We start from the raw sequence: 15,428 nt of genomic DNA, 5'->3' as shown, positions 1-15,428 counted from the left end.
TCACTAGTGTCTCTACCTTCCCACACAGGTGTGACAACCGCTTTGCCTAGGTGCAGCAGCCTGTGCCGCTGGTGCCATCATCATTCCTTTAACATCCCCCTCGCCCCGGCCCGAGTTGTATCTGTCTTCACTGGTTCTGACTGAAACTGGAATAAAAACCCTGAAGGCAGAGAGGAGTCCCGACAGGGAGGAATGCTTTCACAGCACAAGAGGTATTTTTAAAATAACCTGTGGGAAAAAAAATAGTTTTAGCTTCAGTGTAGGCATAGGATGAGCATTTTCAGGAACTGCATTGATACCGTCAACCATTCTGACCTTCTCTCAACACTATCTCTCCTAGGCATCAGGGACAAGGTCCTTGTTTGGTTTGCTTCATATCTCGCCCCAGGCACTTCCAGGTGTCCTGGAACAGCCTTACCTCCCCACTCACCCCCTTTCTGTTGGTGTTCCCCAAGGGTCCGTCCTGGGTCAACTTCTCTTCACTTTATATACATCTGCTCTTGGCACGTTGATCTCCTCCTACGGCTTCTCCGATCAACTCTTTGCTAATGACACTCAGATCTTCTCCTTTCCCTCTTTTTCTGACAAGCTACGGTCAAAAATGTCTAACTGTCTCTCTGCCAGCAAATACTGCATGGCTTCTCACTCGCTCATGCTCAATTCCACTAAGAACGAATTTCTCTATTTCCCATCCGAACAGGCCCTTCCTCTCCCCCTCTTCTATTCTTGTCACCCCGACTACCTTCCCTTCTCTGCTTCTGCTCGTAACCTTAAGGTAATCTTCGACCCATTTCACAACCTCTCAATCTTCATCTCCAAATCTGCCACTGCGTCCAGAGTTAATCCCCTCAAAATCAGAAAAATAAGACATCTTCTTCCCTTCAACACTGCTAAGCACCTAATATCCTCTTTAGTACTATCTGGATCTGACTACTGTGCCAATCTACTCTACGGCCTTCCCAACTATGCTTTATCACTTCTTGACAAAGTCCTAATTTTTGCTTTCCATTTACTCTCCAACCTTCCTCCATTCCCCTTCATCTCCCCAGCCTGTTTTCAGTAAGCTGGTAATCTATGAGGCAAAGGGCAACATATAAACGAATTCTCATCATGTTAGAAACTATACACCTATAAAACGATACTGCACCACCATACCTATCGACCCATCTCACTCCCTGCTCTCCCCCTCGCTCGCTACGATCATCCTCAGCTCCCCTACTTGCCACCTCTTGTGCCCCTCGCTCTCCCTCTCATTTTTGCTTTCTTCCTCTACTTGTTCCCTTACTCTGGAATGCTCTTCCTCTCCCTGCCCGCACTACTCCCACTCTATCTGTATTTACATCCAACCTCCTAGCTCTCCTCCTTTCAGAAGAACGACTTGCCTAGCAATCTACATTACCACATCTCCCTGTTCTCCTTTTCCCCTACTTCTCTATGACAACCCAACAGCACGTATCCCTCACTTCTTCATCCTAAAATGGAACACTTCCTCCACTATCCCGTAACTATATTATGCTCTGCGGTCCTTGTCGACGGTTCATGTTTCTACCTATGCACAATGTTTACAAATTATATTTAAAAACTTTCGTGGGGAGTTGAACTCCCCTCCCCAACTCACTTACATTTGTTGATGCTCCCTACGCTCAGCACACCTTTTCAAAAACATCGAGGAGATGTAGCTACCCTGAAATGCACACTTTATTTTTTTACGAACCTATTAACCATACCAATTAAGGGGAGGGTGCCAGTCATGTACAATGTGCCACTGTCTACGCATCATTCATCTTCGGTATGGATTGCATTGTGCAACTAGCAGGCATTCACAGGTGGTTGGGAGCACAGTTTTAGAAGAGGGTACATTAGAGCTACCTACCCAGCATGGCATTGGTCTCTGCACACATAGCATAGTAAAACGCCCTGATGTCCAGAATGTCTCGTTTGGTAAACGTCCCAGTGCAGTTCTTTGTAAAAGATGAATAATAGTCAACAGGGTGCATTTCTGTCAGAGGGATCCACTCTGGCATGGTGATGGCCTCATAGGACACCTAGAAAAACAGAAGCAGAAACGTTAACTAGATGCGATATGGAACAGACGAGCAGCCAATCAGGCTGCTAAGAATGCAGGCTGTATTCCCTATTACATGCCCTGATACAGAAAATCCTCAGAGCTGCGCGCCCATCGCTCCCTTTGCCGGGCATCGTTCCCTGTAGTTGCCCGCACTAACGTAAGCATCGCGATGGCAAGACGCGGGAGCTAAGAAAAATGAAACTTACCTTAGTTATCTGCGAAGCCTCTCAAAAAATGAAACTTACCTTAGTTATCTGCGAAGCCTCTCAAAAAATGAAACTTACCTTAACTATCTGTGAAGCCGCGCCTGTCAGTGAAAGCCATTGTTCGGTGTTGGTTTTGTCACTAGAACCAACATTGAAAATGGATTCCCACTGATGGGAGCGGCTTTGGGATACTTAATAAGTTGAATTTTTCTTTCATTTTACAAAGACTGCCACCCTCGAGTCTTGCCATTGTGGGTGCTAATCGCATTATTACCCGGGTCGGTGGGCAGACTCAGTCGGTAACAGCACCACCGCCGACGCTAAGTGCCCCTCGCTTTGTTTCAGGTCCTTATCTTGGACAAGGCGCCCTTACCGGCTGGGTGGACCCGCTAACCCAGGTAATCACGCTGCATTATTTAGGTTTCACTGTGCCTCATCACAGAGCAAAGTAATAATCGCCAGACTGAACATGAATGAACAACATTGAAACATTTTAAAACAAAAATGTAATTGGAACAAGCCTATCAACAATAACTAGGGAACATCCAAAAGGGAATACAAACAAAAGTATTGCATTACGGGGTGAAACATCTCGAGGTAAGAGCAGACTATGAGATGAGAATGAGTTCAACATATCTGATACCACACTCCAAATGGACCATCCGGGCCACCTTTAAGACTTCAAGTTATAGCGACAATCTAAAAACGTATGAGGAAGAACCTTATAGCCATTGCAAATTCTGGAGAATTGATGTAATATGTTGAATCGAGATACCTGCCTCAACATTAGAATTAGAATTTAGAGAATGTTTGATCAATCCAGTAGGACCTCTTCCTACTGCCTGAGCACGTTGAGACAACATTCGAACGCATGACACAATCACAAACCTAAAGCTGCTGTTTACGATTCAGTATTCAAGATCTGGTCAAAAAGCTCACTATGGACTGGCTTAGACCAAACTGTTTCAGATGGCTCTCAGATCCTTTACATAATTGTTTCCAGCTTCCTAGGCTTCAGCTTGAGGTGGTTCCGCTGTATAAACCTTGGAAAAACAGGCTACTAGAGAAGAAAATTCTGCATGTATTGCACCTTAGAGCTGGAGAACTTCCTGTCAAGGATCATACCAACAACACGCCAGAACATGCCTTTGGATAATATCATCCAGCAGCCGGACATATACACTGAATGCATGACGGCTCCACCAAATTAACTATGAACCCTCCTGCAATGCATTCACACCCACTGTCAGCCTTACAGGCTCTTGGCCATTTTCCAAACACTGGCATGGTCCATCGTGATCAGCTATATTAAAGGTCGCTATTAAATCTAGAACTGCAAGGATATACATCTATCCCTACACCGTGCTAGATAATGAGGTGCCGTCTTTGTCACATACCTGGCCTTTTTGCCCAATGCACTGGTATGTTAGGTTGTATGTGCTGGGTTTTATATAGCACAGACAGCTGTGGGGCAACAGATGTTGTACAACAAGCAGATGCAGTATTAGGTCACAACAATATAATTAGAGGAACAGAGTATCAAGGGTATGCTTAGATGGCCACTGAGAGAGAGAATTCAGAAGGTTACAGACAGATACAGGTTAGGGTGGCAGCATCTGACTCATTTGTGATGAATTAGTGGGTGGGACTACAGCTATGCTCTGTCTGAAGCTATGTGCCTGTGAGCTTCATACAGTCTGAGGTCCAAGTAAGCTTTAGAATGAGTACAGGGTGAGGTCCTGCTTCATGCTTCACAAGCCTCAAAATGGAAGGTGGAGGGAGAGAGAGAGAGAGAGGGAGAGAGAGAGAGAAAGCGAGAGAGAGAGAGAGAAAGCGAGAGAGGGGGAGAGAGAGAGAGAGAGAGAGAGAGAGAAAGAGAGAGAGAGAGAAATACTTTATTTCGGCTGCTACGCCATGAAAATGTACATTAAAAAGTCACAGCAATACGGATTGCAGACACAACATAGACGCTTGATGACATACACATTCTACAGATACAATATTTAAAAAGTGGCAGTAGTGCATAAATATAGTAGTAAGTAATGAGAATTCATAAAAGTTTCTGTACCATAAAAGTGTACCTCGCTGAAAACACACATTTAAAACTTGCAGGCAAAACACTAATACTAAGAGGTGTGCACATTCTGCAAATCAGATGTTGGTAAACTGCTAACCGTGTGTTCATATAATAGCAGTAAAATCACAATCAATATAACATGCCTTCACCATAAAATTATTTCCTTAGAAGTTGGAGTTAAAACTTGTGAGAGAGGCACATATGCTAGATGGTGAGAATATAGAAGAGAGGAATAGAGAGAAAGAGAAAGAAATAAAAGAGAGAGAGAGAGAGACAGAGAGAAATGGTTGCTGGTTAATCTGAACAGGGCTCCAGGCGAACTTTGTATGCAGGAGAGTCAGGTAATTAACAATTTGACAAATGACTCTGAATCCCAACACTGGCCCTGCTAAGCCCCTGAGAGATATGTCATATTTTAAATAGAGGATAGAAAGAATGTAAGGGCAGATTGTGAGAGAGGCCCCATGTGTAAAGCCAGAGGACAGTGTGACAAATGTGGGAAATTCGTCCCTTTTCTACAGGGGGGAAGTCACCCCCTTTGAAGCTAGGGAGGTCAGCCCCGCTACACACGATCCTCCCTAAGGGTGCAGGAAATTGGAACCTCACTGGGAGTGACTCCCATTCCTCTAAGGATCTCCCTATCAGGAATACATTGTCTGCATATATGGAAAGAGAAGTGCCAGTAGTTCAGATTAATACAAAACCTTCCACCCATCACTTTTTTGGTTACTGAGAGATCAAGAGACATTGCCATTCGAGGCTGGGGGAGCAACAAGGGCTATGGGAGCCCAGAAAACCTGATCAGGTAGATGCCCCACCGAGGCCCCGCTAAATCAAGCCTGTCAGAGGACCAGAGGACTTTGGGAGTCCTGAAAACATGAAACATAGTGAAAAGAACTGGGAGAAGAAAGAACCTGGAGGGCTCCAATGTAACAAGACAAGGACACTGTCAAGCACCAAGTGTGAAATGGTAGAATTGTGTTAAAACCCCCCTATGATGAGGCCAAAACCTTGTCTTTCATGAGAAGAGGGAACCGTATGGAATATATGTAAAGACTTAAACCTTTGCATACAGAACCTGCGCAGAGGCTGAATACTGTATAGTGCGAAAATGGTGAACTTTGTGGAAAGAAACACAGAACTTGCTGGGGTCTGTACAGCGAGAGACTGATGAACTTTGCAGAAAGAAATACATAACATGACAAACTTTTAAAACCTTTTTGGAAAAGGGATCTAATTGTTGGGCCAGGCAGAAAGAACGAGGTGCAGAGGCCAGGGTCGTAATAAGGCCGAAGGTCTTTTTCAGTGCATGTGTGGCACAGTAATCTTCTCCATTATGCTGTGGGTAATATCTGATTAAATGTCAATAGTTGTTTGGTCTGATGTAATACGTTCCTCTTTTGAAGCTCAAATGCTGGAAGGTTCCATTAATTAAGCATCTGTGTTGCCGGGGATGATTCCTACCCGGACACCCCTTCCACGGTAAGGATCATATATTGGCAACAAGAAGTCATGCCTTGGCAAACATTCCTGATCAATATCAGCTGTTTAGCTGCACAGAAACCTTTTTTTCCTACCTCCTGTGACCTGCCATACAAACAGCGGCAAATACCAAATGGCTCCAGGGGACCAGATATGAACTCTTGCTCTTTGTGAACACTTCCGAATCAATGTTTAGTGCCATTAAGGAAGAATTTCAGGCACTGCACTAAGGCTCATAACTTTGCAAAGCCGGTACATACTCAACTGCTTAACAGCAATGGAGGGTGGTGTATGCTGTCAAATAGGGAGTACCGGCTGTACATTTGTGCCTCCAAATGACACTGAGAATGGCAAACTCACCAGAACTATCGCTGCTCTGCATAAACTGAAAGAAGTCAGGAAAACCGAGGCTGGGATCACCAACACCACATGGATAGACTCTTTGTTTGCATGGGTACCTCCCTGGTTTGCCTTGGTGTAAGGTTTTTAATACCTATTTTTGTCATACTTATTATTTTTTTTATTTTTTGCTCCTGTCAAATCATTTGCATTGTTGCTCTGCCCAGGTACCAACAGGTGCGGCCATGATGATCGTAACTCTGTCCAAGGCTAGGGCCACCACTACTTCATCCCATGTGAGCACTGAAACTCAAACTGTTTTGTTTCCTCCACCAAAGTGGCAAGCTTGTGTGGAGCTGCAGGTAGATTATAGAAATGGTGGGGGGACGAGTTGGGTTACTTCAGCGGAGGAGTATGCCCATTTTGAGACCGGGTGAGAGATGGTCGTAGAGATGATCCCCAAGAGGATGATTATGATTTGTTAGTTAAAGTATTATCTAAGGGGGGGAATGTCAGGCTGGTCAAGGAGGGTCCCTTTTGTGGCAAACTTAGTGTGGTTTACTTTTTCTTCAGAACACATAGAATATTAGCTTGCATGCATGCAGAAGGATGAAGTATCAAATCTACCAAATGTAAAAACATGCATGTATCTTATTATAAATACATGGCAATTCATGAATTTCAACATAAGTGCCCTTTTCACAATGAATCAGAACATAGTGGTTAGGGCTCACTTGCAAAATTCACTTTGACTTCTAAACAGGTTTTCAGACACAGAAGGCAGGTAGTAATCCCAACCTTTTGCAATCAGCATCTGCAAAAATAGCCTTGCGTTTATGGTCTGATAAGTCTCGTAGATAGTAGATATAATCTCCTGATGGTTTAGAGCGTGACCAAAAGAGTTTTGTTGTTTATTATGGTCAGTAGTAAAACATGGAAAGTTAGAACAAGAGTGAGGGTACATTTTGGGACCATCAAAGAGTAAAAAAGGGGAAAAGTGGTGACAGATCAGGTTAATAGGGTTCTGAATTCTTTGGATTTTGACTTGTGTGGGAGATGCAGCCGGGACAATCTAGAAGGGCAATAAGTATGTCCTGGTTGTAACACATTTTTCCAGAACTTGCAGGAGCTGAATTCCGATTTATGGGCTCTATTTCAGAAGATCCGGGATTTCCGCATTGAAGTTTAGGTTTAGTAATGTGGTAAAGCAAGTGTTTCGTGAGGCATGTGTTTAATTAACATGTTGTTTGTGTTTTGTTGTGACCTCACGTAAAGCATGCATCATATTTATCTCCCCAAGGTGGTGCAGGGGGGAATGTTTTAAGGTTTTAAGGTTTAGGAGGCCTATTTATTCTACTGCAATTTGTTTTTATGTTGTGGTCTCATTTTGGGATTCAGGACTGTTCTTAAATTGTTAAGGTACTAATGAGTTCATTTAAGTGCACAGGATTTCCTGTTTCAAATTTAACAGGCACATTGGGACTTGAGGGTGTGGGTTTATCCATGGCAAATTTGGAGCACATGGTTTTTAATTGGAACATTTGGGGCATGTGGTGTTTATGGTCAGGAATTTGGACATGAGGGTGTGGGGATGTGTCTTTGGGGCACTGATTTTCATTGGATTTTATTTTATGGACATGTAGTTAAGGGTAGGACATCAAAGATTATATTTGGAGCTTTTTATTTTAGTTTGAGTGGTTCTCCCAGTAAGGGGGCCGTCATTTGGTTTTATGGTTATGCATATGGGAACTATATGCTCAGGTTATTATGGTGCATGGCTATGGTTACTGTTGCCATGTGGGAGCGGTATGCTCAGGGTATCGCTGGTACATGGTTGTGGTTATGGTTGCCATGTGGGAGCAAAATGCTCAGGTTATTATGGTGCATGGGTATGGTTACCGAAAGGCGGATCTTTGACCTGTTCAAAATCACTGCATTTAACATTGCAGTTTCTGCACATGGATTAAAGGTTGAGGCACACTCCCCAAATCACAAAGCTGCAAGGCAGCAGAACAGGTTATGTGACTGGTGCTAGGAAATTCTATTGGGAGGTCAACCTACCAACGAGTTAGATTATTTTGAGTTCCGTCTATAAATTGTGCTCGTCAATGCCCCACTTCTACATGGTAAGAGGTCAAGCTCATTTACAAGCAAATTCTCCAGGAGGGGGTAATTACATTTTTGCCCCGTAGTGAAAATCATAGGTAGTGTCCCACGTGAGGCACAGCAGATTGTTTTTGAAGGGACCCTGAGATGCTGCACCTTTACGTTTACATAATCATTAAGGGGCAGACGTAACAACAGATGTACATTGGCAGAGGACAGATGCCTGCCCATATCAATGCCCCTCTATGATTAAGCCATGCACGGAAACTGTTCTGCTCAGCTTTTAAAGAGCACACACTTCCCAATGATTAGCATCTCTTTGTGAAACTTGGTATCCTCTGATTTGGGGTGAAAGATCGATCAAATGGATAGTTAGCTTCCTGATCTCAGAGAAAGGGGAGGTCGGCAGAGCAGTGGGTTAATGAGCCTACTGCAGCTTTGTGTTAACTGCAGGCAACACATCCAGTTCCTTGTGATATACTGATCCAGTTTTGCTTGCCATGCCGAGACTTGTACCTGACATCCCTTAAAGAAGGTGCCCTGTTACATTCCCAGCACAAGTAACATTGCGGCACTGACTCCCAAAACCTCAATTTTTTTCGTAATATTTTCAGGACAGTTGGGAGCAGAGAGGCAGCTTATGAGCATATGCATGAGGGTTACCAAGGCCAGAGTGCACAAAGCAACTATTCGGCTCACTAGTAATTTCCGTATTCAGTACAACCCTAGTCCCAAGGAAATGGGTGTGGGTGGAGGGAAGACAGATTATTCACAGTCCTTTGCCATTTCGGCCTGGAAGTGTTACGGGCGGGGAGAAAGTGAAACATGCAAATAAGACAGAGATAGGGGAGTATGGGAAAAGTGCTGAAAGGGACACATGACAAGAGTTGAGGAAATGCCCGTCATAGACGTAAGTGCAGATGTCTGATGAGATCCTGGGAGTGATGTCAGGAGGAAGTGCTTCAGGGTTGATCAGCAGCAGTTCATGGGCTGGACATATCGCTGAGGGTCAGTGTTGAGCCGGAAACCAATATTTCGTCCAGGGGAAGGGGAGGATGAACAGGCATCATTCTGGAAGAGGTCAGATTGGGAGGGCACAGTGAAAGCAGGGACTCCGCCTTAGCTTGTTTAGTGCAAGCTCTTAGGTACTGTGAACAGTATAAATGATGATGATTTATACAATGCAGATCTACAGCAAGAATATAATGTAATGGCTCAGTAAAAAAAAAATCCTTTAAACATTAAACTGTGCGTAACTGTGTATGTTCATTTAATGGAGTCCGTTTTCATTACTTAGGGCCTCATTACGACCCTGCCGGTCTGGTAACAACGGTGCCGGTAGCCTCAACGGAACCGTTGTTACCAGACCGGCAGTGTACAAGTCTGCAACCCGGAAGCCTTTCTGCCCGCCAGGTCTGACCTGAGGGGCAGAACGGCAACCCGCTCGCAGACATTGAAGTAAGCACCAGCACTGTTGCACACAGTGCCGGTGCTTCTGCCCTCCCCATTCTCATTGAGTCCTATGGGACACGAATGGGGAGTTACTTTTTCCGGTGCCTGGCTTCTGGGACTGCCGGAAGCTGTAATACCCACGTAATTCCCCAAAGCTAGGCGCTGGAAAAAAAACCCAACTCCAGTGGCAACCATGCCATTTTTACTGGCACAGCTACCACTGGGGTCGTAATGAGGACCTTAGTGTTTAAGTGTTTAGTACTCAGTATTATCATATACTGAGTAGGAGATAGCTGCCGAGGGATAAACTTCCATAGGGCTCTGCCCCCCCCAATGGGAGAAGTGGGTAGACATTAGCACATACATGACAGCTAGCACAAGGCACCATACATGAGGATGTGCACAGGGCGGGAGCCTGGGGAGTTACAGTGATGGCAAATATAGCTCAGGAGGATATAGCCAGTAAAACATTCACTGTAGATCATCAACAAATAGCGCTAATCACCCAAATAATTAAAGTTGGTGTAACATATTATTAAGCAACAGAAGACTAGAGACAGAGCAACTGTAGTCTAGAAATTTGGCTTCTTCAATATAGGCTGGCTTCAGCACTTTTTAAGAGTCCCAAGACATTGAGCCCAAAGAGGAGTTAGATAATGTAGTGCTGCTTCCTCAGCTGTCTGTTAAAGGACATTTGTTGAATAGAGAGCATGTGCCCCCCTGCCTTCCTCAGAAAAAATGGAATTACAAAATCAGAAAGGACACAATTGAAACTGCACTTTAAATTCTACTGGAAATGCAGCTGGCACAAAGAATAGTTAGTTTTGCTACACAAGTAGGGACAGATGGGGCATTAGCTTGCACAATTAGTATGTCTTTTAAATAGAATAGACTAGGTGACAGGTAGGCGTGGACCCAGGATAGGGGCTCATAACACAAGTAGGGCAGCATTTCTATAGGTACGGTTATGTTTCAGCATACACATAGGTAGAAATAATGTGTGCCAGGCATGCACCAGGAAAAATCCCAGTTAAGCACGCTTGAACAAATACAGTTAATTCAGGGAAAATGCTGTAGCCAGCTAGATGGTAACTACATTAAAAGCAATGTCAAAAGCCCAAGGCTTTGTAGGGGAGTGTTGCATAGCAGAACCAGAGATTATTGTTTGCATTCAGCTGTCAGATAAATTAAGTTGCAAAGAAACGGCAAACCATTTCAAGTTTACCCATTCCAGGAACTTCAGAAGGTGTTGGCAGATTAATGCTTCTGCGATCGGCTAGGCTTGACAAAGGGACGCAAGATGCGACTAAAGAAAAAACAACTAATTGCCACGATGAAATCTTAGCAGGGTAAAAGCAGAATGACTCACAAGATTATTCATAAAAGTGTCAAGAACAGGAAGGCGATCACTGTTGCGAACAGGGCCTTGACACTCAACAACCATGGCAAGAGACAACATGGGCTGTTTGATTTAATTAAAATAAGGTGATAAACTTGCTCTCTCTTTCTCTTGCCTACATAAACACGTCATCATGCAGCCAGTTCATGGATAGTGTGACCGCATTCTAACTGATGAGCACATGTCTTTTTTCACCGCAGAAGTAATTCAGGGCCTACCACTGATATTGAAATATGTTGAGGTAGCACATTTGTATGGGAAGGTTCATGGGTGGGATTTTAGATAACGATTGTCCAATCCCTAATTGTGCACAAATAGGTTTCCATATGTAGCTTAGTAGAGGGAGCCAATGACCAGGAGCGATAGGTTTTCATAACTCAGTGATCATGATGACATCAGAATGACTCATTTGTACTATATAAACTCCTGTTGTCTGTTCAAACGTTGGAGAATGCTGGAGTGAGAGCTTGGCTTTTATCTTGCATTTTTCCCCAGTCTATTGTAATAAACTGGCTTACCTTGCATTTGGCATACCACAATCACTCTGTGTTGTCTCTTTTTTGACAAATACCAGTTGCAGGGCTATTTGGCTTTTTGACCCCCTCTTTTCACATGTTTTCAAAGAGACCTGAGCAGCATATCTAAATCTTAAGTAGCTCAAGTGGTCTGGTGCAAACTTTGCCTTCTCAGATGTTATGAACTCAAAATCCTATGACCCGCACCCCGTGAACTATGCTGCCTAGGTCTGATGGAAGTTGTAGTCAAAAACATATGGTCAGCCAAAAGTTGCTGAACCCTGATATGGACCAAAGATCACAGACACAGGACGTTACTCGTAAATAATGTTACCTCAAAGACCCATTGGAGAACAAATCACATCTTATATGTAAGCAGTTGTAATCACAAGAAATAGCTGAAAATCACAGCTAGCCCCTTAGCTGGTACCTCCTCAATGATGGAACATTCCACACTGGATAAACTTGATGACCAGCAATCTTGTTTAAAAGGACACCTTATTATGTTTTTATCCATGCAGCTATGAAATATGCACAAAGGGAATTAATGCATCCACAGACAATGCACCTGATGGCAAACTCAAGAACTCAAGGGGATGTCAGTGCAGGCAATATCAAGGCAGAATTGTACTGGCAGAAAATACGTTGCCTAGTGGGCAAAAGAAGGGATTTTAAAGAATATATGTTAGGGAGAATAGAGATTAGCTTTCACTTTAGACAGACCCAGTTCCCTGCTGACCTGCCCCCATCCCCACAACCCCCATCATCACGCCCCCTCCAATGCGCAATCCAAACCCCCAAACAAACACACCAGCTGTTAAGGGAATGTTCAGTTTAGTGCACTGAAGTGCAGGTTTCAACTTCTTCCTACACGTTTAATTTAAAACAAAACCATTCCAGAATGGTTTCTTTTTAAAATAAAAGTATAAGAACAGTAAAACATTAAAACAAAAAGTATAGGAGCTCACGCCCACTTTGACCACTGGGTAGAACAACCGTTAGTGGAATAGTGGAATAGCACAAAATGTGGGCCCCACCTGTGATCCATGCTGAGAGCCCGCTCCTCCCAACCAACAAAGCACGGTCTGCGCAGCACTACGGCCTGCCTGGATCACCACACATGTGCAATACGCATGATTATCATGCTGCTGCAGGGGCACAATGCGCATTGCACTAAGTGAAATATATGAATCTGTATTTTAATCAAACCTTAAATCTCTCACCTAGCGTAGAAACAAGGGGGCTGTGCCTGGCTCTGGGCACCCAAATGTGCCAGTCAACTTTGTCTGTGGCCAGTAATATTATGCACAGTAATGATGCCATAAGAAAACATGTTCATGCTGGCTCTGCCAGTATATGCAAGCGTCCCCATATACCAACATTCTGCTGTAGGCTTTGCCCTCAATGCCAGTAAAACATGCAATGCTACAGTAAGGAAACATTTCCTTGTTCTGCTGCACAAATGCCTCCACCCACCATGTAAGTACACACATCATAGTGGTCTTGCTCCTTATGTGGGTAAAAAATGCCACGCCACGCAAAATGTCCAGTCTGCCTACCCCCTTGTACTACAAGCCCCTCGCTCCCCACCCGAAGCACCCCTTTCTTTATAAGCCCCAAGCTGGACATTTCTCTTTATATACTATTCTTTTGTCTGATCTTATTTCCTCTTTTAATCTCTCTTGTCACTTCTATGTCGATGATTCGCAAATTTTCTTTTCTTTTTCCACATGTTCCTCTTCACTTAATAATAGGGTTTCTACTTGTTTGCTTGCTGTCAAGTATTTGCATCTTAATCCCTCTAAAACTGAGGGTATTTTCGTCCCTTCTTCTTCACCTTCCCCTGTTTCCCTTCCTTCTGGTCTTCTGTTTTCTCCATCTCTTCTTCCTTTTTCCTCTTCTGCTCGAAATCATAGTGTCAACTTCAATCCCTCTCTATCTTTCTCCCTACACATTACTAATAGTTCTCGCTCTCCTCGTTTTCATCTTTATAATCTTCAGCATGCTCCTCCCTTTTCTCTCATTTCAGGCTGCAAAACCTCTGATCTATTCACTTGTTTGTTCCCACTTAAACTGTTGTTCAGTTCTTCTGAGTCAGGTCTTCCCAAGTCTCTCATCGTACTCCCTTATGTGCTGTCTTTAACTCTGCAATTTATCTTATTTTCCAGCTGACTCTTTGTTCTTCTGTTATTCCATCTCTTCGTTCTGCTTCATTACTTTCCTTTGATCATTATCTCATCTTTCATTTTCTTTGTTTTATCTATAAAGCTCTTTATGGTCTTGCTCATTATTATGTTTGTTCTCTTGTTTCTTTCTACTCTCCTCCTTGTTCTCTTCACTCTCAATCTCTATTTATTCTTGCTGTTCCTACACCACCTTGTGTTTCTTCTCAATTTCAGTCTTTTTCACTTCTTGCACCTAAGCAGTGGAATGCTCTTCCACTTTCTATCCATGATTCTACCTAGTGTTCATTCTGAACTCAAAACCCACCTTCTTCTATCTCTTTCCTCTGTTTAGTTCTGATTATTGATTTTGTCATCATGTCTCACATTTTATTGTACCATTGTTATTCATTTTGCAACAAGCTGTGGCGAAAGTGCTCAATAAATTAAATGAGTACAAATACAAAATACCACTTCATGTAATCCATTTATAAAGTGGACTTTGCCCAAAAATGCCAATAAACCATGTAAGAAAATGTCCATCTTCCAATGGCCCTGCCCAGGCCCATACACATTCATACCCATTAACCCACCAGTCACTCACCCGGTGGCAGCTGATGAATGTTTTAATTGAAGTGGCATAAACATTTTCCATAAATATGCCAGAGTGACAGAGAATAGCGAGGTATCCCAAATCATCCAATGGGGATTCCTGGGTATTTCCTCCCCCAGGTAAATGTTTGAGTAATGAGATAAAATGGTTATTATGCAGCACACTTTCTCCGGAAAACTGGATCATAAGCCAGAGCATTTGCAATTGGTTTTGTTGGGTAGCCCCAGACCAAAAATCCAATAGCTACACGTCACCAACAGTGGACGGCAGCATTAATGCTTTCATTAATTTCATGCTTTGCCATTTAAAATGCAATGTCATAATAAAATATGCCAAACTGGATGTACAATTTGGGCCAGTCTAGGCACATAATAACACTTATGTTTGATTTAGCCTTGATGATGCCCAGTAACAAAATGGCACGCCACAGTAAGATAAGCTAGGCTGGCTGCACCAAATGGCAGTCTTACCACTTAATAACACTTATTATGCTTACTTTAAAATAGACCCCGAGACAAGTATGCCATGGCAAGTAAGAAATGGTTAGGCTGGCTGCACCGAAATGTCACTCTGGCCACTAATAACACATATAATGCCTGCTTCATCATGGATGCCCATTGGGGGGGTTGGGTTTGCATGTGAATCCGCCCAAGACCCATGCTGGAGAACAAGAGTTATCGGTAAGTAACTTGTTCCTTCTGTAGCATGGGGTCTTGCATGGATTCACATGCTCATGAATACAATTACACAGCAGTACATATGCATAACCACGGGTGGTGGCAAGGCTTACAGAAGCAATGCACTTACTCCAGGTACAGACTCACCTCAAACAAACAGGTTGCATAGCACTGCTTGGCTGACCCGGGACTCCTCATTGTAATACCTGTCGACACAGTAGAATCTTGTGACGGTGTGGGTAGACCTCTGCATTGCAGCCCTGCAGATGTCGAGCAAGGGAAACAGAGAGAAACGCTATAGTCGCTATGATGGTTCTTGTGGAATGAGCTCT

The 15,428-nt window shown here is 43.5% G+C and overlaps 1 protein-coding gene across 2 annotated transcripts in view; it reads right to left on the bottom strand.

Annotated features, from left to right (window-relative positions):
• The window catches only part of ARSK (arylsulfatase family member K), a 1,332,773-nt gene that overhangs the window by 842,653 nt on the left and 474,692 nt on the right, over positions 1-15,428 (bottom strand). For both annotated transcript variants that reach the window (XM_069627648.1, XM_069627647.1), the window contains exon 5: positions 1,874-2,045. In XM_069627648.1, the coding sequence (XP_069483749.1) occupies positions 1,874-2,045 (172 nt within the window). The remainder of the gene's footprint in view (positions 1-1,873; positions 2,046-15,428) is intronic.

Source organism: Ambystoma mexicanum, chromosome 6p (assembly GCF_040938575.1).
Source record: "Ambystoma mexicanum isolate Mex_15411 chromosome 6p, UKY_AmexF1_1, whole genome shotgun sequence".
Lineage (NCBI taxonomy): Eukaryota > Metazoa > Chordata > Amphibia > Caudata > Ambystomatidae > Ambystoma > Ambystoma mexicanum.
The sequence above is the reverse complement of the archived record's forward strand: the minus strand, read 5'-3'. Positions and strand labels throughout refer to the sequence as shown.